At 47.0% G+C, this 27,330-nt stretch overlaps 1 protein-coding gene across 2 annotated transcripts in view; it reads left to right on the top strand.

The window, feature by feature from the left end:
• The window catches only part of USP21 (ubiquitin specific peptidase 21), a 508,323-nt gene extending 482,027 nt beyond the window's left edge, over positions 1–26,296 (top strand). Inside the window, exon 15 of one of the 2 annotated variants that reach the window (XM_085637764.1) lies at positions 25,829–26,296. In XM_085637764.1, the coding sequence (XP_085493890.1) occupies positions 25,829–25,916 (88 nt within the window). In that variant the 3' untranslated portion in view covers positions 25,917–26,296. The remainder of the gene's footprint in view (positions 1–25,828) is intronic. The other variant, XM_085637765.1, reaches the window with a different exon arrangement.
• The last annotated feature ends 1,034 nt before the right edge of the window (positions 26,297–27,330 follow it).

Here is a 27,330-nt window from a genome sequence, read left to right on the forward strand (position 1 = left end):
TATGTTTATTACGATTACATTCACCTATCACCTTTTTGTTAGTAAGAGTTTTTTAATTTCGACTTTAGAGATCTTTAGACAATTAACTGGGTCCCTATACAGGGATTGCAGTCCCAAAGCTGTTAATGTATCTTTAACATATTTGATCCAGGGAACCTTCTGTACCTGATTAAGGGTTAGACAATCCCTAATGCCTTGTGTTAAGGCCATAGTCTCCATATTGAATGCCATAGTAAGACCAGGGCTAGGTGGGCTAAATCTGATATATAAGGTGCATTCATCTCTTTATGCAAATTCAAATTAGAACAGCTATTAGGGAGAGCTAGAAGTTTGTTTTAAAAAGGAATCTTCTAAGCTTTGTAAGGCATCAACCTTTGCCATTCCCCAAATTCCTGCCCCAAATGTGGCTACTGAAATTGCCTTTGCTGCGAAGATCTTTTGAATTGCATCCAATGGCTTTGAACCTATTTTTTTCATAAAAGAAAATTTGGCCAGAATACTTCAGCTGCACTCAATTTCAGTCTTCTGCAACATCCTCCGGCTAACCACCTCTGAGGGGACTACTGCTTTACAGTCGATGCCCCGCATGTGAATTTTCAGCCACACATGCTTCAAATGGAATATGTTACTATAGGAAATTGGGTTACTGGTTGAGGGCGGTGGGACCCTACTGAAGCAGCAACCACAATTCCTAATAGCATGAAACACACGCACACCCCAAATTAAACCGTGCTACCCCCTGGTCGCTTTGCACAAATGCAGCCTGGCTTACCTCAGAGGCAATGTGTAAAATATTTATGCAGCACTTCGAACAGTAATAGTGCAAAAACAAAACAAAAGATAAATCCCACAACAATTTAAAAAAAAATTGTAACATTTAATAAATTATTTGAACCAAAATAACCAAAATCCAAATAGTTGTACCAGAGATATCCAATTTTAAAGATGTAAATGAAAATAGTTCCTAGAACCACAAAGAGCCAACTGTGGTTATTTGGTTGCACCGGACTGGGATAAAGTCCTACCACAATGGAGCGTGGGCCGAATAAAGGGACCAAGTTAGGCCCGCTGAACAAATTACCTTAAATCCTGGTTTGCGGATTGATGTTACGATCCCGATGTGTCGCTCTGCAGCCACTCCAAGAAAGGTGCGATGTGGAGTCTTGCTTTGGCGAGGAAAGGCTTGCGATGTGAGGTCCTGTATCGAGGATGCGTTGCGCAGCCGCAGTTTCGAGGAAGCTGTGGGTTATGGTGCGAGATCCTGTGTCAGAGATGCGTCAGGCAGCGGTGGTTCCAGTGCAGCTGGAGGCATTGTGTCGCGCTGCATTGGTTCTGCTCACAGGACCACAGTCGGGCTGGCAGAGCATCTTCAGCCTCACTTCGAAGGGTCCAGGACTCGGGTGGCACCACTTGGGGTGATGGGGGAGAGTGGGGTTTTAGGACTCACAGCAGAAATGTGCTAGGTTCAAGGTGGTTGGAGCGCTTTCTATCCCTGAGGCTTGGATAAGAAGGGCGAAAACTAACCCTTCGACCCACTCTGGTGGTCCTGGGTTCAAGATGCAGGTCCTGACTTCTTGCTCAGGTAGCAGAGTAGCAGTTCTGAGTCTTCCACAGGCCCAGAGGTGTACTCAATAGTTGGGTATCAGGGTGCATAATTTATAACTGGTGCCCACTTTGAAATAGAAGGTTCTAGTGGTTTTCACCCCAGAGGTGCTTGGAATTTCCTGCCATACTGTTCTGGCCCCAGCTTGTATTGGGTCACATAAGACTAGTGCCAAACCCTTTGTGTGTGGGCTCAGGCAGAGCCTTTGTGGTGTGCAGGTGTATTAGGTGACAACCCCTCCCCGTCATCAAGCCAGAGATGGCCCATCCTGCCAACACCTATTCTCTCTTTGTTTCACTGTCTGAGAGCAATATAGAATGTCCAACTGCCAGCTACATCTAGTCATGTGAGCCAGGATATGGGCTGCAGGCACAAAATGGTTAGGACAAGAAAATTAGCAAACTTTCAAAAAGTGGCAATTTCAGAATTCTGACTTAAAATCTGACTTTACCATTAAAGAGGGTTTTACATTTTAATTCTTTAGAAACTAAACTCCACATTGCCTCCTGCTCCCAATTGAAAGTTATTGCTTATTAATAGTAATACGCAGTGCTTGAAATGAAAAATTAGAAGTGCAGGTATTCTGTAGGAGAGTACCTTCTTGTTTCTGAGAAGTGACAGTACTCTCCAATTAAAAGTATTACGTCTGTCTTTAGAATTGTCAGCACTCTCCCTCTCAAAATATTAAAGTGCTGGTACTGCGTACCGGACAGTACCGGCCCATTTAAAGCACTAGTAATACGTTAACCCAATGTCATCCTATGGGAGAGGCAGGCCTTGCAGTTCTGAAAAACTCATTTGAGAGCTTTTTACTACCAATGCATGTAAACGTTAAAAGTACATGCCCGGCCTTTTAAATACACTACACCCTGCCCTATGGGCTACTTAGTGCCTTCCCTAGGTATGACTTATATGTATTAAAAAGTAAGGTTTATGCCTGGCAAAATATTTATTTTGACATTTTGAAATTGCAGTTTAAAACTGCCCACACAGGCTGCAATTGCAGGCCTGAGACACGTTTAAAGGGCTACATATGTGTGTGGTACAATGTGTGCTGCAGGCCTGCTAGTAGCATTTAGTTTATAGGTCTTGGGTACATGTTGTACTTCTGTACTAGGGACTTGCAAGTAAATTAAATGTGCCACATTTTAGGGACAGAGCACAAGCACTTTAGCACTGGTTAGCGGTGGTAAAGTGTGTCGAGTCCTAGGGCCATCTAAAATTAAGTAAGCAAAAACAGGTGGATGGAATGCAAAACATTTGGGGGAACCACGCCAAGGAGGTCAGGGTTACTTACCTCATAAGCATCTGTTCATAGTGCATAGTGCTGTAGGTTCACATTCACCCACTCACCTCCCTGAAAACCTTTGGCTGTTACAGACAGACATTATTTTACTCAGATTCTGTGTATATAACTTCCTGCATTGTCCCCACACTTTCCAGTCTACGCTCCATCTGAATGCTCACCCGCTCAGCGAAAAACAGTTCTAACATTGGAGTTGGTGCCCATGCGCATTATTAAGGGAGGAGTCACTATACTTTGTGAATCGAAAAACTTCTTCAAAGAAAAGCAAGTTGCAAACGTCCAAGCCCAACTCTAGATGGCAGGAGTATGCTTAGCATGTGAATCTACAAACTACTCATTACAAACAGATGTTTACAAGGTAAGTAACATATTCCCTTTCTTTTGGCTTCTGACACAAAAAGGCTGTTATGATTTACTTGATACCGACATTAGCATTTGCTTATTAGTCATTTTGTACCAGATGTCTGTCATTACATCTTTGTAACTCCCTCATGAGATTTCTAAACCAATCTGAAGAATGCAGAGCATGAAAATAATATGAAGCCATAATCCATCTACCAGTCACCTGAAGCAGCTTGCTGTTTTGAAAAGGGAGGGCGAGTAAAAGAAGGAATGAATTACTCAGATTAACCACTGTAATCCTGCATGAATTATGTCACAGATCATCGCCTATACTGTGGTAAATTTAAATTACCTAGACTTAATTTATGCGGTAAAATTCAATAAGAATAACTCAGTAAAAATAAGAGGCAGAATCCGTGGTATTTGAGGTTATAAAAGGGAATTTATTCCTTACAAAGGAATTATGGTTCGAACCAGGCAATCGGGTTCCGTCACCACGAAGGTTCAGGAAGGGATCGGCAATACATTATTGACAGGTTATCATATTTATAGTAAATGCATTACAGTAAAGACATATGCAGAAGGCGTTACAGCTGAGAAGAGAGATAAGAATACACATACGTAATGAAAAAGGCGTTACAATAGGCGTGCATAAAGGCATGTACTAGAAACGTCATTATGATGATGACACAGGTGGGTGGATCCATAAGAGAATCCTGCAATGTCAGCAGAAATACATGGCAGAGATGCGCACGCAGCCGCATGACGTGTGATTGACGTGTAACTAGAGGGTGAAGGGAACTTGACATTTAGCCCTACATGAGGAGACAGAAGTCTGGGATGTCAGGACAACCTAATTCCAAATCGTATCTAATATCTTGTGTTTAAGGAACTATATTATCTGGAAGGAAAGGTCTCTCAGGCAGAGGCTATTCTATACTGACTGCTAGTGCGTGTACAAGCGTCTAAGTGTCTACATGAGATGCGAGGGGGCATGGGCCTACCATGGCAACAGAAGTCATGAATTACTTGCACGGAGACAGTAAGGCCGGGCCCTTTGCTCTGTAGCTGGAAAGATGTTTACCTAAACTACTAGACAGGAATGCATTTCTCGAGGAGCGGAGCAGATAACTTGAAGGCTGAATACAGTTTTTGGCAGGCAACAGGCCGGGCTAGGCACCGTTTAGCCGCGCAGGGAGTAGGACAAAGTTCATGGATACAGATGCAGGTCCAGGCTGGAGCATTCAGAGGCAGAAAGCAGGAAAAGCTCGATGGCAGAATTCAGGGCCTACCTTGCCAGAGCTGGAAAACGTGAAAAGTATACCATATAAAGACGGTGACAAGGCATACTTAGGAACGGAATATCTGACCCATTCATGGCAGATCTGAAAGAGGACATGTTAACGTTGGACACATATGTATTTGCGTCTTCATAGCTGGAAGTGGAGGGAACATACATGTACTTGTAACATGTACATGGAGCCGTAGGGGTCTAAGATAGGGGACACAATTGACCATAAAATTCATATTTCCTCATTCCCTCCTTGTCCCCTACGGACCCTTCATGAAATATCGATCCTCAGGAATCCATCAATCTGTTCATGTAACATCATTTGCTCTTCTTTCTTCTTCCGGGATTTTGAATGAGAACTTGAACGTGGAATACATGATGTGGCACACAGGCCGCAAATCGCTGGTCCACATTGTAGACACAGGCAACAACTGAATACTATGAGAAGGCCAATACCTAGGAAGGATAAGACTTTCCATCCCCAGGCTGACCACACGCTCCAGAACCAACCGGACCATGTCCAGGTACCTGGATTCTGATGTATCTGGCTTGCAATCTTGTGAAGACGAGTTATTGCTTTATATACGGATGGCGCGTTTTCTGGAATGAAAACACAGCAACTTGATCCGATGACCCTACAGGCTCCGCCCCTATCGGCTAGGATGACGTCAAGGACAAGACGATTTTGGAGAACAACAATCCGCATCGCAGACTGCTCCTCTGTTAAGTTGCCTAGGGCGGAAGTAGTTTCATTCACTACTGCTTCAAGGGTTCTGGTTAATCTACGTATCAGTTTACTATTTGAGACAACACCTATGTAAGGAAAGAGACCTTTATTGAAGTCGGTATATTGTTCCCATGCTGTTTCAGTGTAGTCAACAATCGGGATATCTCTCTGGGGTCTATTGTGTACTAAATGAGTATTTCTATGATAATCAGGAGGGGCTAGGAAAACAGGTGGCAGAAGGAATGCAATGTAACAGGTACCATCCCAATCTAGAGGTAAACGTATATATGCGGTATGACCACAAATGAAGTAGGAATGACGGGAAGCTCTAAATGTAGACTTGCCTTTATCACTGAATTCGATCACAGTAATACATTTACTATGACCCAGGTGTACTGAACCATTCTTTCTTACACATAATTCACCTTTGACTGGTAATACGGACATAGCAGGCAAGACTAGTGCAGTTTCAGATTCAACATTCAGAATCATGAGGTTAAGTGTAAAATTACCTAATCCATATACTTCATTTTCTAGGTCAGTTCCTGTCTTTTTGGGAAGTCCCTCCTTGTTAGGGTAACAGGCTTTAAGCAAAACTAAGTTCAGGTTTCCCCATACCCAGTTGCTCTGGTAAACTACAGTGTTTGAATCTAAAGAATTAATCAAACTAAACCATGCGCCACAGGAGCCATTATGTGTGAATGGATACGGAAAGAGAGGCAGAACTCCTTTGTATTTCTGATAGGGAGGGAGTCGGCCACATATCCAACAATTTGTAGCATTGCTGGTCTGATGGGAATGATGTAACATACTAATGAATGTGTTGTTGCGCAGTGCAAGTCTATAGGGCAACTCATGTGAAGGTAATTCGCTAAAAGAATGTTCGGCAGTATCATTGTAAGCAGAATGAGCACGCTTGAAAATAGGATAGTACATGTGCAACAGTATACTTGCAGCAATAATCAACAAATTTAGAAACAAAATAATCAACAATGTCACTATACAGTGACTATGAAGTGATTTACAGTATGCATGTTTCTTGAGCTGTTTCTGTCTATCTCTCTCTCGATTTCGGTCTAGAGGATACATGTCAGAGACTAATTCAACCGATTCACCTAGGAGAGGACTTAAACAATCGAATTGTCTGACTTGTTAGACCTTAGTTTCAGTTTGTATTTTTGTGATTCGGTTTTCTCAACCAGGGGGAGTTTTAAATCAGTCTGTGGAAGGGGGCAGGGCTGAGAGTTCAAATCAGACGGTAGTCCATGAAATTTCTTGATATGGCTCGAGTGTAGCCAACCCTTGCGACCCTCGACCTTCACTGCTGTCCTCGTGGTCAGGAGTACCAGTTTCGGCGTTTGCCAGCGAGGCTCCAGCGGGCTCCTCCTGTCGAAATTTCTTATGAAAACAAAGTTTCCAGGAACCACTTCATGGGGCTTCACCTCGGTGTTGTCGGGAAAGGCTGCAGCTACCTGTGAACGGCAAGATTGTAGTGCAGACATCAAGGAAGCAAGGTAATCTGTCAGCATATTACAATCAACATCAGTGATTTTACGAGGTATAGGCGTCCCCCACATATTTGGTGGCCTACCGAAGACCACCTCGTACGGGGATAGCCCTGTGCGAGAATGTGCTACCATTCTCATGTAAAATAGTGCAACTGGTAAGGCTACTATCCAGTCGACGCCTTTCTCTCTACAGATTTTAGAAAGTCGAATTTTCAGAGTCTGGTTGTGACGCTCCACGAGACCTGCTGCCTCGGGATGTCGGACACAGTGGAATTTCCATTGATAGCCTAACAAGAGTGAAATGTGTTTCATTAGCTCGGATGAGAACGGCTGGCCGTTATCTGAGTACACGATACGGGGCAAACCATACCGTGGGAAGAATAAACGAACTAACTGTTTGGCAGTAGTCGGGGCAGTGTAATCTGAGACGGGATATGCCTCTGTCCAACGGGAAAGAGCACATACAACTACGAGGACATATTTGAATCCTCGACATCGTTCCATCTGGATATAATCCATCTGGAGGACTTCAAAAGGGTGGTCGGGAGGTTGAAATCCACCTTGCTCTACAGGTACGCCTTTACCTGGGTTGAACTGACAACAAATCATACAAGTTCGGACTTTCTGTTTGGCTGCAGCTCGTAAGTGTTTATTAAACCAAATGTGTTGAATACTGTCTAACATAGCTTTTTCTCCTAGATGTGCTGGACTATGTATTGTGTTAATGATAACTTGAACCATTGAGTCGGGGAGAAACCATATAGATTTTCCCTTTGTCATCCATCCCTGATCTGTTTGGATCCCTCCTAATTCAGTCCATTTCTTGATTTCCTCTGGTGTAGCATGTGTCTGTATATCAATTACATCAAGGGCGGGATCCTTAACTGTCATGCAGTGTGTCGATGTCGGAACTATTGTCTTTGTCACGTCCGTTGCATGAGTCCGATTCTGAGCTGTCTGTTTAGCTGTTCGGTCTGCTAGGTCGTTACCCTGGGAAATAATATCGGTGACTTTTGTATGGGCCTTGCACTTCATGATAGATATCGAAGTAGGTAGATGTATTGCATCTAATAGAGCTTGAATGAGGGGACCGTGTTGAATGTTGGCACCATGAGAAGTCAAATAACCTCTCTCTTGCCAAAGGACTCCGAAGTCATGGACAACTCCGAATGCATAACGTGAGTCTGTATATATGTTAACTTTTTTATTTTTGGCTTGAATACAGGCTTGTGTCAGAGCAATGAGCTCTGCTGCTTGAGCTGACAAAGTGTTAATACAATTCGTTTCAATGACTTTGGTGTCTGTCGTGACTGCATAAGCGGCCACTAATTCTCCTGTACTTGTTCTCATGCATGAACCATCCACATAAAGTGTCAGGTCTGGGTCTGGTAATGGGACATCTGTCAAGTCTTGTCTGGGTTTTGTCGTAATAGTAATGACTTCGATGCAATCATGTGCCAGTGGGTCTGTCCCACTTAATGGCAAAAGTGTGGCAGGATTTAATGTACTACAACGTCTGATTTCTATGTGTGGCTGAAACAATGTTAGTTCATAACCCGTCAGTCGTGCTATAGTCAAGTGTTGTGTTTGTGTCCGGTTCAAGAGAACCTCTACTGCGTGTGGTACTTGTACTGTCAATTGATGTCCTAATACTATGGAATCGCTTTGTCTGATCGCTAAAGCTGTCGCTGCGACTGATTTCAGGCACGCAGGAAGAGCCTGAGCTACGGGATCTAATGTGCTAGAAAAGTAAGCACACGGCTTGTGTGATCCTGCTTGTTCCTGAGTGAGTACTGACAAGGCAGTGCCTTCACGTTCTGTAACAAAAAGTGTAAAAGGCTTACTGTAACATGGTGTCGCTAAAACAGGTGCTTGGCATAAGGCTTTCTTTAAGTCTTCAAAAGCTTGTGTATGTTCTGGAGTCCAAGGGAGGACAGTCGATGTCGCTGCCTCCTGGGTTGTCAACTGAATGAGTGGTTTTGCTAGAAATGCATATTGGGGAATCCACTGCCTACAGTACGAAGTGAGGCCTATGAAGGCCCGTACCTCCTTTTGTGTCTTGGGTGGTGGCATGTTTAAAATTAACTGGATACGATCAGGTGTGAGCTGTCTCCCCCCCTTGGACAGCAAGTGCCCAAGGTACACAACTTGCTGAACACAGAATTGCAGCTTCGAAGGGGACACCTTGTGCCCCTTGTCGGCCAGAAAATGTAAAACCGTCGGTGACGCTTTTTCACATTCAGGTTCGCTTCGGGCGGTGATCAGCAGATCATCGACATACTGAAGCAGTGCAGTATTAACTGGCATGTGGATACTGTCAAGTTGTCTTTTCAGTGCTTGGCTATAGATGCTAGGACTTTCTGTGAATCCTTGAGGTGCGCGTGCAAATTTAAAGCTTCGTCCATTTAAACTAAATCCGAACAAATATTGGCTTTCCGGATCGATTGGGACGCTAAAGAAGGCGTTCTTGAGCTCAATTACAGTAAAGAACGTTGCTTCTGAATCAATAGCTGTCAGTAATGAAGAGATATCTGGGACCACGGGATATTGTGGTACAATGCATTTATTCAATTCGCGCAGATCAATAACTAATCGATATACTGGGGGTGCTTTTGGATCAGTTCGTTTAAGAATCGGAATGATCGGAGAATTACATACATTGGAGTCGGTTTCCACAACCACTCCTTGTGCAATGAGCTCGTCAATGATTTGCAGTAAAGCCACTACAGCATCTGGAGGTAACTTGTATTGTCGAATTCGTGGTAATACCACTCCTGTTTTGAGCGTGACTCGATATGGTGTAATGTGCATACAACCTACATCAGTGGGGCCTTGCGCCCATAAATGTGCAGGTAGATTCTGTAACCGGTGATCCATGTCTCTTGACACGTAGTGACCTTTAAAGTCACGCAAAAATAGTCGTACTCCGTCCGGAGAACAACATATTATAGCTCCTAGAGCTTTCAATGTTTTTATACCTAACAAGTTTTCTGGACATGATTTAGTAAGCAATAAGTCTGTAGTCCGTGTCAATGGACCAACTGTAAGAGGAAGCGGTTGCGATACTTCGTTAATAATAGATTGTCGGGGGGAGGAGCCAAGATGGCGACCGGAGCAGACGCTTGAGCGCCCGGCTCCGTCGGCCTTTGGCCTCGGACTATCATCCTGCTTCCTATCCTCGCCGTTTTTCGAGGTGCAACGTGTGCGACGATGCGCTGACCGCGCTGCCGCTTTCCCGGAGTCTTAGCCCGCCCGGACGCCGGAGTTCTTGGTGCTTTTGTTCTCCGCACTGGACCCCTGCTCTATTGTGGCCTTGGCCGGCCCCCTGGAAGCTCCGCAGTTACCGGACCCGCTAGCGTAAACCTGAGCCCCACGGTCCCGGTCCCACCTCACACCACGGACTGTCGCCAGATGAGCCGGGGGAGGGATGCCCAGACACCTCCCGCGCCCCGCAACTGATGGGCTGGAGCTACAGGGTAAGCCCCGGTGCGGCGGGTCTCCTGCCCCGTTCCGTGGACCGCGCTGGGGGAGGCTGCAGACCCCCTTCTTCTATTGCCTAGTCGGCTGCAGAGAGAACCCGAGGGGAGGGCAGCGATTGTTGGCTTTTCCCTGTTGCGGCGCAGACCTGAGGGGAATTGCCTCCTTGCTACGACCTCCCCCCCTGGCCACCGTACCGTGCTGCGGTAAAACATGGCGACGATTGCCTGCTCGCGGCTGGCGGATGCTACTCCGGTCTCGCCCGCTGCCCGCTTCGCCCTCCCTCTACCAGACACCAGCTCCACAGTGCCGTCCCGGATTGCTACCGATGGGGGGGAGCAGCCTCCGCTGACATGCGGCTCCGTTCTGGCTGCCCTGCGGGACTTGCGTCTACAAATGTGTCTTGGCTTGCAAGCGCTGAGTGAGCGGTTTGATTCCATACTGTCGGCTGCAGGTCGTGAGCGCCCCATTCGCCATCAACAAGGCGTGGGTCTGCCAGTGCTTTTGTCCTCTTGCGGGGACGCAATGGCTGTTTATGATCGTGCTACACTGGTGCATGCCTCTGGCTTTACCGGCACCCAGGATAAATCGCTCTCCAGCTCAATTGCGGATACTTTGTCTCCCCGTTTATTGCTGCCTGCTTCGTTGTTGCATGCCTCATCGTGCCCGCAGGGGTATCCAGCAGAGCGACACCTGACGCCCTCGAGGAACTGTTCACGGCGGCCTACTGCTTCTTTTCTGTGGAACTCCTGTGCTTTACATGCCAGGTTTGGACTTTATGTGGTGTACAAGGGGACCTCAATAGATGGTCGGCGGCCATTTTGTGACTCTACTTCACCATCTTCTCCCAAGCGGCCATATTGTCTTTGTCTGCACGGGGGGCAGGGCCTTCATGTAGGGGCTGGTGTAATCTTAAGCCCGCGATCGGGCCAGGGCTAAACTGATTTATATCGCCATGGTTTCACGGATGGGCTGGACTGGGACTGGAACTGTTTGCATATGTTGTGCGCACTCGTCGCGGTTTGTCCGCCTTCACTTCAATTGTTGTGACACGTCATCTTCCCACGACCGCTTTTGGCGTAGTGGGTTCTCAGTGTGTGGAGGCCACAGCTGGCCGATGGTTTCGGGCGCTCTGGGGTAACGTAGGCTCCTCCCCACTTACCTCTCTGTTCTCTTATTCTTCTTCACTCTATTCCTACTTTCTCTCTTGTCTATATTTCGGGTTCATTGGGCGACAGGCACTATGCTGGGGGGGGGGCAGGCCGTAGCCTCCGCATTGGTGTAGGGTGGGGGGGTAATTCACTGTTTCTACTTAGTTCTATGGGCCTTTTTCTTTTCTGTTTCTGCGCTATACTTGTTTCGATCCGGGGTCCGGGTGTGGGGTGGATTGAGTGGGGGCGGCTCTGGAGGGGTGCATATTTACTCATGTGACTATCCTGTTATATAACTGCATCGCCTCAACGCCTGAGGTTTTCCTTCCATGACCGTTTTAATGATGCTGCTGCTCTCCCGTGTGGTGAAGCTATCTTGCGGACTCGAATCTCCTTGGTTCTCATTCTTTACTGATTTTTCCCTGATAAAATGATATTGAAAAACCTTAAAATTAACCTTCACTTCTCCTTCCCCTGGTGTCAAGGATCTCTCCAGTGTATACCTCATGACTCGTTGCTAACCTTGACCGCTGATGCACAGGGGATGTAATGTTTGTACCAGTGCTTAAATGTACCGTGGCCGGCCTGACGGTTGTAGGCCCGTATTTGTTCTTTTAATATGCACAAATAAAGGTTTTTTTATAAAAAAAAAAAAAAAAAAAAAAATAATAGATTGTCCTTTTTTTAGGAGCCTAGCGCGCAACCAAGATGGCCGCATAGGTGCGAGGCTCCCGAGGACCTCCGTGACCTCCTACACATATCCTGAAAATATCCTGTCCTAGATGAGGGGACTGTTTTGGTGAGCCCGAGCTGAGGTGGCACCCGTTTTCCGCTTCCAAATTGGACCTCGGACACCGGCGGGAACATCGATCGAGGTTTGCGGCCTTCTCCACGCCGGACCCCGGATTAGATCTGTTAGGCTATCCGGAGACAAAGTGAACAACAGCGGCGGGCAGGGCTCGGCGACTCGCGTACCCCGCACTTTCACTTTCGCTTTTGCACCCTCCTTGCTGTCTTGGCGAGGTTGGGTCGCGGGGCACTGTGAGGTGGTGTGGCCTCGTTGGGGTACCTTGCCGGCCCGCCGGCTGTGATCCACCCCGCAGGTCTGCGGTGGCCCCCCCCCCCGGAGCCCGTGACCCGGCTTGCCTGCCCTTTACGACGTGATTGGCACGATCTGGGGACTGGAACCATGTCCACAAAGCAAGATGGTGACCGGGCAAAGGTGAAATCGACTCGACGTGGCGCAGCCCAGCAGTCTAACAGTATGGACCGCTACACCCTCCAGAAGGGATCTCCTGAGGTGCCGCGTAGGTCCCCTGAGGGCCCGGCTGATGCTCCTGCTCTGCCCGCGGATCTGACCCTGCGGGATGTCATGGGTGCTATCGCCGAGATGAAGGCCTCGGTGGGCCAGCGTTTTGATACACTGGCGCAGAAGATAGACTCGGTCCTCGTGGATGTTGGCTTGGTGAGGGCCGATCTATCCAAGACCAATGATCGGGTCGATTCTTTGGCCCACACCACATCGGGCCTCACGACAGATGTGGCGACCCTCCAAAAGGAGGTGCGCCGGCTTGGCCAGGCGAGTGCGCTGATGGACCGCCGCTTGGAGGATTCCGAGGGTCGGGCCCGGAGGAACAATGTCCGCATTATCGGGGTGCCTGAGGGACGTGAGGAGGCGGCGGCGGACCTATTCGTGGAGGACTTGATTCTCACTCATCTCCAGCCCCGAGGGCTGAGTAAATTCTTCGCGGTGGAACGGGCCCACAGGGTTCCCGGGGGAAGGCCTAAGACCGGAGCCCCTCCGAGGCCTCTTATTGCCCGGATTTTCAACTTTCGGGACAGAGATGCTATTCTGCAATCCTCCAGACTACAGGGACCGGTCAGACTCGACAACATGGACATCAATTTTTATCCGGATTTCACTCCAGCGGTCCAAAAGCAGAGACTGAGCTTTCTCGGAGTCAAACGTCGTCTACGGGACCTTAACCTCAAGTATGCGATGCTTTTCCCAGCTAAGTTGCGGGTGGAGGTGGACGGCCGCACGCACTTTTTTGATCGTCCCGAAGCGGCTGGGGACTGGCTGGATACTTTGTCTGGGGATCGGGCTCGGGGGGGTGGTGGGGGAGCGGTTGGGGGAGAGGGCTCGCCGGATCAGGACTGAGGGACTAATATTAGGCCTCGCTCTGGACAAAATTGATGTCACTTTGGACTGTTTGTCTGTTCGAGTAAGTTCCCCTCCTGTGGAGGTCGTGTGGGGTCTCTTGGGGGTTCTCCCTCCTCCTCTGGGGGCTTAGTTAGTTTAACCATCTATGGGGCGACAGGCACACTGCACTTTGGGGGGGCTGTTTGGGCTCATGCAGGGGTGCAGGGAGGGGGGAGTTCCGTTGGGGTGGGTGGGTTGGGGTGGGGTGTTGTACGTTTTTACCACAAGGCAAACCCTTTTTTGTATTGGTCTTAAGGTGCTCTCCGGGGGACGAATGATGGCTTTTGTGTGTGATGGGGGTAGGGACTTGACTTTGTTGTCCTGGAACGTTAATGGACTGGGGGATAGGATCAAACGAGGTGTGGTCCTGCAGTATTTGAAACGAATCTCACCCGATGTAGTCTTTCTGCAGGAGACACACCTTGTTGGTAATTCTTTTTGTGCCATGAATCAGCGTGGCTACCGTTTAGTGGCCCACTCGGGCTTCACGTCGGGCTCACGGGGTGTGGGCATCATGGTGAAGAACTCGCTCCCGTTGGAAATTGATGAGGTGCTCCATGATGATAGGGGACGCTACGCTGTCTTGGTGGGAAGAATGGAGGGCAAAGTAGTTGTCTTTGTATCAGTATACGTCCCACCGGGGCTACAGTCGACCACTTTTGCGGACCTGGGGCGCCTCCTCCTTGCCCTTCCGGGGGGGCTTCTGGTGGTTGGAGGGACTTCAATGCGGTGGTTTCTGGGACTGTGGATTGTCACCCCCCTAGGGACCTCCCCCGGGCACAGGCGTGGCTGTCCGGCCTCTTGGATACACTGGGATTGGTGGACTGCTGGCGCTTAAAACATCCCACGCAGCTGCAGTACACTTTCCACTCGGGGGCCCATGGTAGCCTCTCACGGCTTGATTATGTCCTTGTCCCGGCGGCCTATGTTGGGAGGGTAGGAGAAGTGCGCCATTTGGCGCGGGGTATTTCAGATCACTCCCCGCTCCTGTTACACATTGATGTCTGCCCGAGGGGTGAGGGCAGGGTAGTTCCAATCAATGCTTGGTACTTGCGCGACCCCATCATTCGCGCTGACTTGATTAAATCCTTACAGCGATACTTTGATGAGAATGTGGGGTCCGTCCCTTCGGCTATCTCCCTGTGGGAAGCCTTCAAGACAGTTCTCAGAGGGCAGGCCCTATCCCTTATTTCTCATGCCCGGAGGCGCGAGCGGGAGGAGGTGACCCGGGTGGAGGCCGAAATTGTCGAATTGGAGGGTGATCTAGAGGGTGGGGTGACAGATGCTGCGCTACATGTCCTACAGCTTAAGCAGGCGGCCTACAGGGCCCTCGTCACGGAGGCGGCCAGGGGCCTCAGTAGGGAGCAACAGGGGCGACTGTATGATGTGGGTGATAAGGCTGGTAAACTGCTCGCGTGGTTGGATAAAAAGGAGAGAGCGAATCGTGTGGTCCCGCTGATTGAGAGGATGGATGGTGTGAGTGTAACCGAGCCAGAAGAAATTGTCTCCTGTTTCGCGGATTATTTCCGTGAAGTGTATTCCCCGGTTTCTCCCTGCTCGGAGGAGGATTCCCATGCCCTGCATAGGGATATCGCGCTCCCTTCCCTTTCGGAGGAGGACAGGGTGTCGTTGGATGCCGCTCCCACCTCCGACGAAATTGCCCTCGCCATACGCTCGGTCGCCTCTGGCAAGGCCATGGGCCCGAATGGCATCCCTATCGAGTTGTATAAGTTGCGACCGGATGCATTGGCACCCCACCTTCGCGCGATGTTCCTGGCGGCCCACTCGCTGGGCTCCCTCCCGCTGGACCAGCGTCTGGCTACAATCGTGGTGATCCACAAGGAAGGGAGACCTCGGGACCGGGTTACATCCTATCGGCCTATCTCGCTCTTAAATGCGGAGCCCAAAATTCTTGCCAAGGTGCTGGCCAATCGGCTGGTCGGCGTGGTGGGCGATCTGGTCCATCAAGACCAGTCCGGCTTTATTCCCCATCGCAACACAGCCCTTAATCTGCGGCGCTTGCACGGGGTGCTCGCACGTGTTCCATTCGTGCGGGAGCCGGCCATACTGGCGTCCTTAGACGCCACCATGGCGTTTGACACGCTGGAGTGGCCATACATTTGGGCGATGCTGGCGAAGTTTGGATTTGGCCCGGGTTTCATCAGTTGGGTCAAATTGTTGTATTCGGGCCCATTGGCGCAGGTAGTGGTAAACGGAAGAGTATCGGCCCCATTCGAGCTGGGCCGGGGCACGCGGCAGGGCTGTCCCTTGTCGCCGCTCCTGTTTGCGCTGGCCTTGGAGCCCCTGGCGGAGTGGCTGCGGTGGGAGCCTTCCATCCGTGGTCTCCGTTGGACCCCCGAGTACGAGGACCGCGTGTCCCTATACGCTGACGACATCCTTCTGTACCTAGCCTCCCCACGTAAATCACTAATAGTCCTGGTTGATGTTTTACGTTCATTTGGCCGCAACTCAGGCCTTGTCATCAACTGGGCTAAATCATGTGTGTATGTGCTCTCCGGGGAGGCTCCCGTCCTCCCGCGGGGCTGTCCGATCCAGATTGCCGCTCAGGGGTTTAGGTACCTGGGTGTCTACATTACTCTGGACCCGGAGGCCCGCTACGAGCGGAACTTGCTTCCCCCCCTCCAGCGCTTGAGGGAGGACGTCGCGCGCTGGCGGCGCCTGCCGCTTTCGCCGCTCGGCCGAGCGGCGCTGTTCAAAATGATGTCGTTGCCACGCTTCCTGTACGCTCTCCAGAACACTATGGACTTAGTCCCGGCGCGCTACTTCCGTGAGGTGGAGAGTCTACAGCGCCGCCTGTTCTGGGACGGGAGGCCGCGTATTGCCCTGGCGAAGTTGACGCTCCCATGGTACGACGGGGGGATTGCCCTCCCGGATATTAAACGGTATTACTGGGCCTCCCAGTTAGCTGCAATCAACCATGGCCTCTACGGGCCCGCCTTGAACCCGGCATTTGAAATGGACAAGATGCTACTGCCCGGTGGCGACTACAATCGAGCGCTCTACTCTGGCGCGCCCGACGCTCGCCTGACGGGACCTACGCGTGTCATGGTGCGAGTATGGCACGCGGCTAATGCAGCTATGGGGTGGAAGGACCGTTTGACCCGGGCGTCACCGCTGTACGCATCTGAGAGGTTGGGCTCCCTGTGGACCTCGAAGGGCTTCGAGAAGTGGGACATGATAGGCATCAGTAAAGTCGGGGATCTCTGGACGAGGGGGGGATTTAAAACATTCGAGATGCTGCAGACGGAGTTTCAGCTGCAGGACAGTGAATACTTTCGGTACCTGCAGGTCCGTCATGCACTGGGCTCCGTCTTCCCAGACTTTGCCTCCATCCCGGAGTCTTCCCCCCTGGAGGACAGAGTGCTAGATGGCCATGTCCCAGACAGCACGATCTCCCTTATTTACAAAAAGCTGATCAATGACCGCTCGGGCTTGCTAACTGGCCTCCGAGAGGCCTGGGTTGCCGATGGGCTGGAGTTGGACGACGAGGACTGGACCTCCGCGGTGGCCTCTCCCAAGGAGGTGGCCATACCGGCTCGCCTTCGCTTCGTCCAGCTTAAGATACTCCACCGGGTCTACATGACGGGGCCAAGGCTTCTGCGTATGGGCTATGCTGAGGATGGGCTGTGTAAGCGTGGGTGTGGTGCTTTGGCGACCTTTCTGCATATTTTGTGGGAATGTCCGAAGGTGGAGCGATTTTGGCGTGGTGTGCATGAGGTCCTGCGAGTGGTTACGCGTGTCGCGCTGCTGCCTGAAGCGAGGAGGTGCCTGTTGAATGTGTGGGAACCAACTGACTACTCGGCTCCGCAGAGGTGGTGGGTGACTCTGGGATATATGGTAGCTAAGCGTGATATTGCTCAACTGTGGGGATCCCAGAAGCCCCCGGCGGTGTCGGCCTGGAAAGAACACATGGACTGGTGCATGTTTCGAGAAAAGGTGGTGTATGTGGCGAGGGGTAAGCCTGGGACATGGGTGAAAGTATGGGGCCCCTGGAACGCCTATCGTGGGGGTATCTGCGCGCCACCACTGCTGCCTGCTGCCTCACCAGCCCCGTCCCCTTAGCTGACTCCTTCCCCCAGCCCCGGGCACATGGTTCCCCCAGTCCTTGCTCTGTTCCCCTTCCCCTCTTTAGACTCCTGTGTCTACTTGGGGTCCCCCATTCGGGGAGCACGTGCTGCTACTGTCGATTGCGGGTTGCCTTGTGGGTGTGGTTTTTTCTTGTTGTTTGTATAAAATGAAACCGTATTGTGGGGTCTGACTGATATGGCCCACGGCATTGATACCTCCTGATTATGCTCCTCTGCACACCAAGTGTTTTATGAACGTATGTCATATGCTCCTGTCATCCTAGCGGCCGGCCGGAAGGTTGTAGGCCCATACCTGTATATTCTTGAGAGCTGTAATAAACGGTTTCAAAAAAAAAAATATAAAAAAAAAAAAAATAATAGGTTGTCCTGAGAATCCAAGGGAAACATTTTGTGAGCCTGAGAGGGGTGCCCCTGGAACCTCGTCGTGACTTATAGTTGTTCTGCTTGCCCCTGTATCAAGTAAAAACTTTCTGTCTTTCCCTAATACTTGACTCCGTACATAAGGACCCTCTTGATCTACGGGAACCTCAATAAGGGGTAAGCCAACTTCCCTCTCTAGGCTATTTCATGTGTATCGCTGATAATCTGGATAGTCATTTTGTGCATACTGGTACATCTGTTGTGTCGTGTTTTGTGTTGCGGCAATAGGCTGTGACTGTGGTACCGCTACGGTTTGTTGTGCAGTTTGCATAGGCTGTACATTCTGAGGTGCTTGTTGTTGGATCTGATCCTGTCTAGGCGGACGTGGTCTCTCCTTGGTTTTACCCGTAGAGATATTATGTTTCAGAACTGCACAATCGTTTATATAATGACCTGGCTGTTTACAATAGTTGCATGTCCCTTTAACGGGAACCGCTGAATTACTGGACTGTGTCGCACCCTTTTTATGACCGTCAGCTGGAATTGACTGGGCGACGAGCATTTTCATTTTCGTGTCTTTCATACGTCTTTGTTCGTGGTCTTGTTCTTCTCTAATTCTATTCTGGTGATACTGTAACATTTGTAACATTTGTGAAGGAGTGTTAGCTTGCCAAGTGCTCTCAACTTTCAATACTCTGTTTTTAACCTGTGGCAGGGAATTCTCGACTAGCTTTGTTACAAAGAGATGTGGATATGAATCGCTACTTGCTTTCAGGCCGCTGTTAATACCAAAACATTTTTCAAATCGGGAATAGAAATCACTAGTGTCTTCATCGGGTTTCTGTTTACAGGCTGATATTGCTCCCAAGTCTTCCTTTTTCGTAGTTAATAAACGTGGCAGTACTTGTACTAATAATCCTGGTAATGCTTTAGTTTTGTCTCCAAGCCCTACGCCTGCAGTTCGGGCATTTTCTTCGTTTTCTAATGCTGTCCAATCAATCTTTTGGTCTCCCACTTCCCACTCTTTTTCTTTGAGTTTCTCGTAAATACCGGCAGGCAATAATACTTTCAATATTTTCATAATGTCAGGATAGGTATAATCACCCATGAGTAACATGTCTTTTATTTCACGGTGAAAACCTGCTGGATCTTTGTCATGGCTGGGCACTAATTTTTTCATTTCCAATAGTTCTATTTTAGTTATAGGCGTGTACACAAACACGCGTCTAAAAGTATTATCATCATTCCTAACTGGGTGTACTTCACGTAAGGGATTCTGTCTGTCTATGTAATACGTTTTTCTTTCCATGGAGGGAGCTGGATCATGTTCTGGACACAAAAAGGCACTATATCTGTGTCGGTATTCTAGAATTTCTTTAATTAGATCGGTACCCATACCTCTCCATTTATTCGTGAGTAATTCTATCAGTATATCAGGTAGGGGACCAGGATCGGAGTGTTCGTTTTTATACAATATAAGGAGGTGTTGTATCATGTATATACTAGCTAAACGCTGTTCGTCGGGTGCAAGATTCAGAAACGTGTGTGCTAGCGCATCATCTAAATAGGAAGAAAGGAAAATGTCCTTTGCGGTCTTGGGATGTACTTTAATCGGGAGTAATGGAGGTGGCAGATCTTTTGGTACCTCCTGGGTGGCCTTAGGCAAACCCTCGGCCAGAAGAGGATACATACCATTCATAAGAGTGTTTCGTTGTCTGTCTACTTGTTCTGTTTTTACTCGGATACCTTCGTCAATTAATATGTTTTCTCGGGCTTTGTCTGAATTCTCTCTACCTTTCTCTTCTTTTCTGAACGCTTTCTCTGTGCGTCTATGCGATTCTTTACGCCATAATTCAATGGCATCTTTCTGTGACTGTCTGGCTTTCTTTTTCCATAATACTTCTTCTACTCTCATGATGCAATCTGCATCCCATGTTCCAGCAGCGGGCCATCTCTGACTCTCTGCTAAATCCTTGGTGTAGTCCACCCATAAATCAAGATATAATACGGCATCTAGGCCATGTTTATGGTACATAAAGTACCCTGGAGTGTCCCTAGGTGGAATGGGAACGGCTTCCTCGAGTATCCCTTTTCTAGTTTTTATCTGTCTTAATTTCGAGAATAACGGCATCTTGAACCTTGCTACTTGATTCTTACTTGAATTTTAACACTTGGACTTGAACACAATTAATACAATAAACACAATAATGAAGATCGAACAATCACTCATACCACGACATTTAAAACATATCAAAACATTTTAGAACGAACAATAATAAATTAGAATAAAACTAGTTAACTGCATAATACTAGATATACTGGATGTACTGCTAAACAGTACAGATACACTGCTGAGACAGTGCAGACCGGATCTGTGTACCCAAACCCGTCTTGACCGGCACAAACCAATGTGCACGTCTAGATGCGTCCCCAGCAACGGTACTCACCGGGAAGCACGGAACGGAAGGCCTCGGAAGTCTGGACTGGACTAGACCAAACTGGACTGGACTCGACTCGTGACTTAGATAGTTCGGAACCTGGTGGGCCTCTGTATACCTCGGATCTTGCTCTCTCAGCTAGGCTCTGGTCGGGATTCTCCGCACTCCTCACCGCCTCGTCTGGGTTTGATCGCAGCCTCAGTCGCCCCCCCGTTGGCCTGAGGGAGATACAGGAAATCCTGCGGGTACGCGTAGTTGTCCGTCCGGCTGTGGCAGGAGACCGTGTCTGCAACGCACCTCCGGCGCGTGGGGTGTGAGAGGTGTCCCTGTTCGGGCGCCAATTATGTGGTAAATTTAAATTACCTAGACTTAATTTATGCGGTAAAATTCAATAAGAATAACTCAGTAAAAATAAGAGGCAGAATCCGTGGTATTTGAGGTTATAAAAGGGAATTTATTCCTTACAAAGGAATTATGGTTCGAACCAGGCAATCGGGTTCCGTCACCACGAAGGTTCAGGAAGGGATCGGCAATACATTATTGACAGGTTATCATATTTATAGTAAATGCATTACAGTAAAGACATATGCAGAAGGCGTTACAGCTGAGAAGAGAGATAAGAATACACATACGTAATGAAAAAGGCGTTACAATAGGCGTGCATAAAGGCATGTACTAGAAACGTCATTATGATGATGACACAGGTGGGTGGATCCATAAGAGAATCCTGCAATGTCAGCAGAAATACATGGCAGAGATGCGCACGCAGCCGCATGACGTGTGATTGACGTGTAACTAGAGGGTGAAGGGAACTTGACATTTAGCCCTACATGAGGAGACAGAAGTCTGGGATGTCAGGACAACCTAATTCCAAATCGTATCTAATATCTTGTGTTTAAGGAACTATATTATCTGGAAGGAAAGGTCTCTCAGGCAGAGGCTATTCTATACTGACTGCTAGTGCGTGTACAAGCGTCTAAGTGTCTACATGAGATGCGAGGGGGCATGGGCCTACCATGGCAACAGAAGTCATGAATTACTTGCACGGAGACAGTAAGGCCGGGCCCTTTGCTCTGTAGCTGGAAAGATGTTTACCTAAACTACTAGACAGGAATGCATTTCTCGAGGAGCGGAGCAGATAACTTGAAGGCTGAATACAGTTTTTGGCAGGCAACAGGCCGGGCTAGGCACCGTTTAGCCGCGCAGGGAGTAGGACAAAGTTCATGGATACAGATGCAGGTCCAGGCTGGAGCATTCAGAGGCAGAAAGCAGGAAAAGCTCGATGGCAGAATTCAGGGCCTACCTTGCCAGAGCTGGAAAACGTGAAAAGTATACCATATAAAGACGGTGGCAAGGCATACTTAGGAACGGAATATCTGACCCATTCATGGCAGATCTGAAAGAGGACATGTTAACGTTGGACACATATGTATTTGCGTCTTCATAGCTGGAAGTGGAGGGAACATACATGTACTTGTAACATGTACATGGAGCCGTTGGGGTCTAAGATAGGGGACACAATTGACCATAAAATTCATATTTCGAAAAACTTCTTCAAAGAAAAGCAAGTTGCAAACGTCCAAGCCCAACTCTAGATGGCAGGAGTATGCTTCAGGAGTATGCTTAGCATGTGAATCTACAAACTACTCATTACAAACAGATGTTTACAAGGTAAGTAACATATTCCCTTTCTTTTGGCTTCTGACACAAAAAGGCTGTTATGATTTACTTGATACCGACATTAGCATTTGCTTATTAGTCATTTTGTACCAGATGTCTGTCATTACATCTTTGTAACTCCCTCATGAGATTTCTAAACCAATCTGAAGAATGCAGAGCATGAAAATAATATGAAGCCATAATCCATCTACCAGTCACCTGAAGCAGCTTGCTGTTTTGAAAAGGGAGGGCGAGTAAAAGAAGGAATGAATTACTCAGATTAACCACTGTAATCCTGCATGAATTATGTCACAGATCATCGCCTATACCATCATTTGTTTCCAACATTCTTGTTCATTCTATGGGCCGCCTGCTTGCCAGCCTTTATCAAAACCCCCTTGTGTATCAAATTAATAAGTACTCGTAACAAAAATATTCACAGATTTCTGTTTTTCTGTTTCATAGCATGCTTCTGTGCACTGAGCAGATTTACCAATGCCAAGTTTATAGAGGCCATTTAATAGTCCATTTCTCGCACAGCTCATTCTGTATTAGGCTATTGAAAAATCAGAACCCTATTGATCTTCCATGATACTTGCTTTTATACGTGGCATATGTGGAATGAGGACAACACTTCCATTTAGAAAGTAAAAACAGTTCTGCAAAAGGTTGTGAATTTCACACTGTTGGCCAAACTCATCGATATTTGAAGCATTCTCATGCACTGTAGCAGTTATTGTAAATAAAACATTTCAGACTTGCCCCCCTCCTGTGTCCTGTTCCCCAGACACCTCTGAGAGACCTTACCTACTTTCCCAAGGTAAAAAACAATTTCTAAGACACTATTAGTGAAACCTGATAAGTAGGCCCATGCTGCCAAAAGACAGGCAAACAACCTACCTGCTTACAATCTTTCAAAGATATTTTGAGACCAGGCTATTTTTTTATTCACTATGTATAAATACAGTGGTTCTTACAGAAAATTTTTCAATACAAATATGACTGAAGCAGTGTGTCCAAAATGTTTTATATGGTCAACCATTTATAGCATATTAGTGTGGTAACACTGTCATGCAAATATAAAACGGCATAGACCACATTTGGTGAGGTGTTCAGCAAGTGGAGTGCACAGTGAAGACGCGGCGCTTCTGAGTTCTGTACAAGCGAGACAAGAAAATAGTCCAAACAACCCAAATAGAAGTATGTACAAGAACTGGTTGCCTGTCATTGAAAAAGATAATGCAGGGGAGGTTTCAATGCAAATTGGTGTTGGGTCTATAATAGCAATCCAGTCAGATCTATGTAGTTGAGGTTTCAACCCTTAAATGCACAATTTTTAGTGGTGTCTTCCTCAAGATGGTGGCAGAAGATGCACCTCGTTCTTATACGATCATGGCAAGTTGAAAGAATGGAATGTCCCATGGGTCGGCGACCACTTTTCCCAATATCATAGGCACATACTGTAGCATCCAGGTACCTTCTCTCCATAATGCCACCCTTGTTTTCACTGGGTTAAAACAATCCCTAATCGTGCTTGAGTTCAAAGAAGATACCGCTGAGGCGCATCAGCTGTATCTTCCTTGAATGCAAGTATGATCGTTTTTCTTTTACCCCGGTAGAAATCCTCTTTTTGACAAGATCATAAAATAGATCGAGGTGCATCTCCTGTCCTCTTTATGAGGAAGAGCCTGCTTCAGCCTGCATTTAGGGGTCCAAATGTGACAGTGTTACCATTTACGTCTGCTTTAAATTGCTTATTTATGTCTAATGTAAACAGTTTAGAGATGATGGGGTCCCACTCTCTTTGAATCAATCCTATTTGAAATATATTGAAATATTTTCCGTAAGAACCACTGTATGTACACACTGTTCAGGATACCTAGGTTCTGAGGGATACAGGATAGTTCTGTTGTTTATTATGTGTATTTGTTATTAAGACAGCATCTTCTATGGTGCTACTTAACCCCTTCGCTGCTGCGGACATTCCGCTGCAGCGCTGGGGGGGGCAGGGGGGCAGCGCGGCGGGCCTGTGCTCATGACGGAGCCGCTCCGTCATGAGCCACAGTTGAGCTGTGCTCATGACGGAACGGTTCCGTCATGACTCCGCCCATTTGCGTTGTCGCCCCGCACAGGCGGGGAAACAGCGCCGCGCAGGCGGAGCGGCCGCCGACAGGATTGTCATGACGGAACCGTTCCGTCATGAGCACACGGCAACCGTGGCTCATGACGGAACGGTTCCGTCATGAGCAGGGAAGGGGTTAAGCATTTACATAAAAAGCACACATTGTTTACCGTTTTTAGTCCTGGCCTATTGTAGGTTGTAAGTATAACATGCATGAATTTGTGCTGTCAGTGTTTCTCCTAAAAGGTATCTGCTGTGCATTTTTCTAAAATACTAATCCGCAGTTCTTTTCAGACTGAGGCGCATCAGGGGGTGACATAGCCAAGTACGTTCCTCAGATACAGCGATTTCCTGCATAATGAACTTATTTCTTTTCCTAGAAGTTTTCACTTTCCTCATTTTGCATAGTTGAAAGCACGAGTATGTATGAGATGTGCTCAATGTAGAATTCTGCAATCTATTAATGGTACTTTTTATGATCTTGCATTAATCATACAGTTTTGAATGTCTATATTATTAACATATCTGCTCACTTACATTTCTTAGATCTCATGTTGCATAGATATCATTAGAGAGTAGGTATGCTGTAATGCCTAATTTGTTGACTCAGTTGATTGACTTGAACAGAATTGTTCCTTTTGTGGTGCTCATCTACTCCCTGTACCTGAAATGTTTAATTGTGAATGCCTTGAGATTGCAATAGGGTGGGCTGTGTGGCAGCTAAAGGTTTTATGTAAAGACTCCGGCTGCTTCTCCCTACTTTTTCAAAAGTCATAACTTGGTGTGGGGGTATTTTTGTGTCATCTGCACGAAACTGTCTCTGGCTGCTCCTCCCTAATTTTCCTGGAGTCATATTTTGGTGTGGGGGTATTTTGCACAATTCATTACTATCATAAATTGGAATGATTAGACGTTGAAGGTGGCTCATTCAGTAGGGTTTTAATCATGGGTCAGTCGAAATTACATTGTACCATAGCTGTTCTCTGAGTGTGGGTATTTACTGTGTCCTATGTTCAGTCAGGTTATGTGTTCTAACTTAGCAGAAGGCATCCTGTCAGTGTTGATCTTTGCCCTGAGCTTACGTGTTTCTTTATAATGAAGATTAATTTAAAGATCTTTAAGTAGTCAGTTTAAATCGAAATTAGGATCTGACCCCCATCTTGAAAAAACCTTAATGACTCCACCCTAAGCTAAATTAGTCAGTTCCCGGTGAACACGGTAATCAAGGACATGTACTCAAAGGAAGCAGCATCAGACACCCAATCTGTGAGTACACCATCAGCATATTCAAAGATCTGAACTGCTGTGCAGTTCAGTTTTCCACTGTCCTACTGAGTGGCGTATTGACTACTCATACTAGCCCTCCACTGCATTTAGAAAAAGTTTTATTAATTCTTACCTGTGGAAAATTCATTGTTTCCAAATGATGACTTTGATAAACTTGTTTTTATCTAACTAACTTGGGAGCAAACACAAAAATAACTTCTAAAATCCGAGTTTCTAACATGATTTCTTTCTGTTTTTTTTACTAGCGTGTCACCAATTGGCGAGAACCACATCCAGTCCAGTGAAGGCTATGTACTGTTTTACGAGTTGGAAGTTTCTCAGTGGAAGAAATAATGCGACAAACTACTTAATTACTAATAAAAGAAAGTATTCCATCATGACCTCATCCTAAACGTTTACCTCACAGACTTCTATTTTTGACTTTTTAAATATTTCTTTTCCTCAATTGAATTGACAGAATCTGACAATAGGGAAGACCAGCACAAGCATTTTTGTATGTTCCTATTTTCCTAAATAACAGAGAGATTGACTTGATTCAAACCCAGCTGTGAAGAATATTAAATACAAATTGTGCTTGAGCCATTTTAAAAGTAATACCTGAACACTGGAACAATTATTTAAACAGTGAGAGGTTTGTAAATATTATAGATAGTTTAAAGTTTTTGTAAATACAGATGCTGTAACTTTTTTATTAATAAATTTACTGAAAAAAATCTGGGCTCTTATTCATATAACTAATGAAGTGGATTCAAACTTTGCAGCCTTTCACAAGCCTTTATAATTACATTAACACTTTAAGGTAATTTACCTCGTACCATGATTACTCAGTTGTTCAAATCCAATGCTAATACCAGCTTCAGTGATCAGTACAAGTTGCCCTGTTCATTATATCATTGTGAGAACTCCCTTACTAGAATATCTGCTTGAACAAACAAACATCAGAACCTCTTAGATTGAGCAAGCAGTGGAAAATGTCTCTTTAAAGTTGATGTAGGGAAATAATAGGAATACATTTTATAGACACATACACACAAATATAAATCCCAAACCCCAATACAAACATAAAAGTGAGGGATAATTTTAAACCTATGTAAGTAGTGATCCTTCTTAGACCTAATAAATGGATGTTCTGAAAAAGATAGCTGTGGGTTCTGTAGAAATACATAGATCATAGTGTATATTAGTTTTAAGAAACAAAATGAGAGGCCGACAGAAGACTCCAACGGAACTGACCTTATTAGACCTGTAATACCAATACCATTGAATATTAACTCTTTATGAACGTCTACGTATTGACAGTACATCACCTCTAGGACTTAATACAACTTACATTGACATTACAGAAGTACCCCGCCAGATAATTAAAAAAGAACAATCCTGCCAATTGGTACGCTAATCCTAGTTGGTGATCTTAACATGATGCTGGATGACTATATAGATCGATAGCGCACACCCCGGCCCGAAACACTACACCCCTCTCACAGTTTCTCACTGCTACGGGCACGATGGAAGTATGGCGCCACTTTAACCAGCACACATCCCAATCCACCTTCTACTTGGGCACCCACAATAGCCTCTCCCTTATAGATTATATCCTAACTCACACAGTAGACATAGGCAATTTTAGGGAACCACGCTGTCTCCCACGTGGTGTGTCAGACCACTCCCCTGTCTGGGCCACATTCACCCTCAACAAACATCGACACAGACCCACAAAATTTATGGCTCCTTAAAACCCCTAGCATAA

The sequence above is a fragment of the Triturus cristatus genome, chromosome 12 (assembly GCF_964204655.1).
Source record: "Triturus cristatus chromosome 12, aTriCri1.1, whole genome shotgun sequence".
NCBI lineage: Eukaryota > Metazoa > Chordata > Amphibia > Caudata > Salamandridae > Triturus > Triturus cristatus.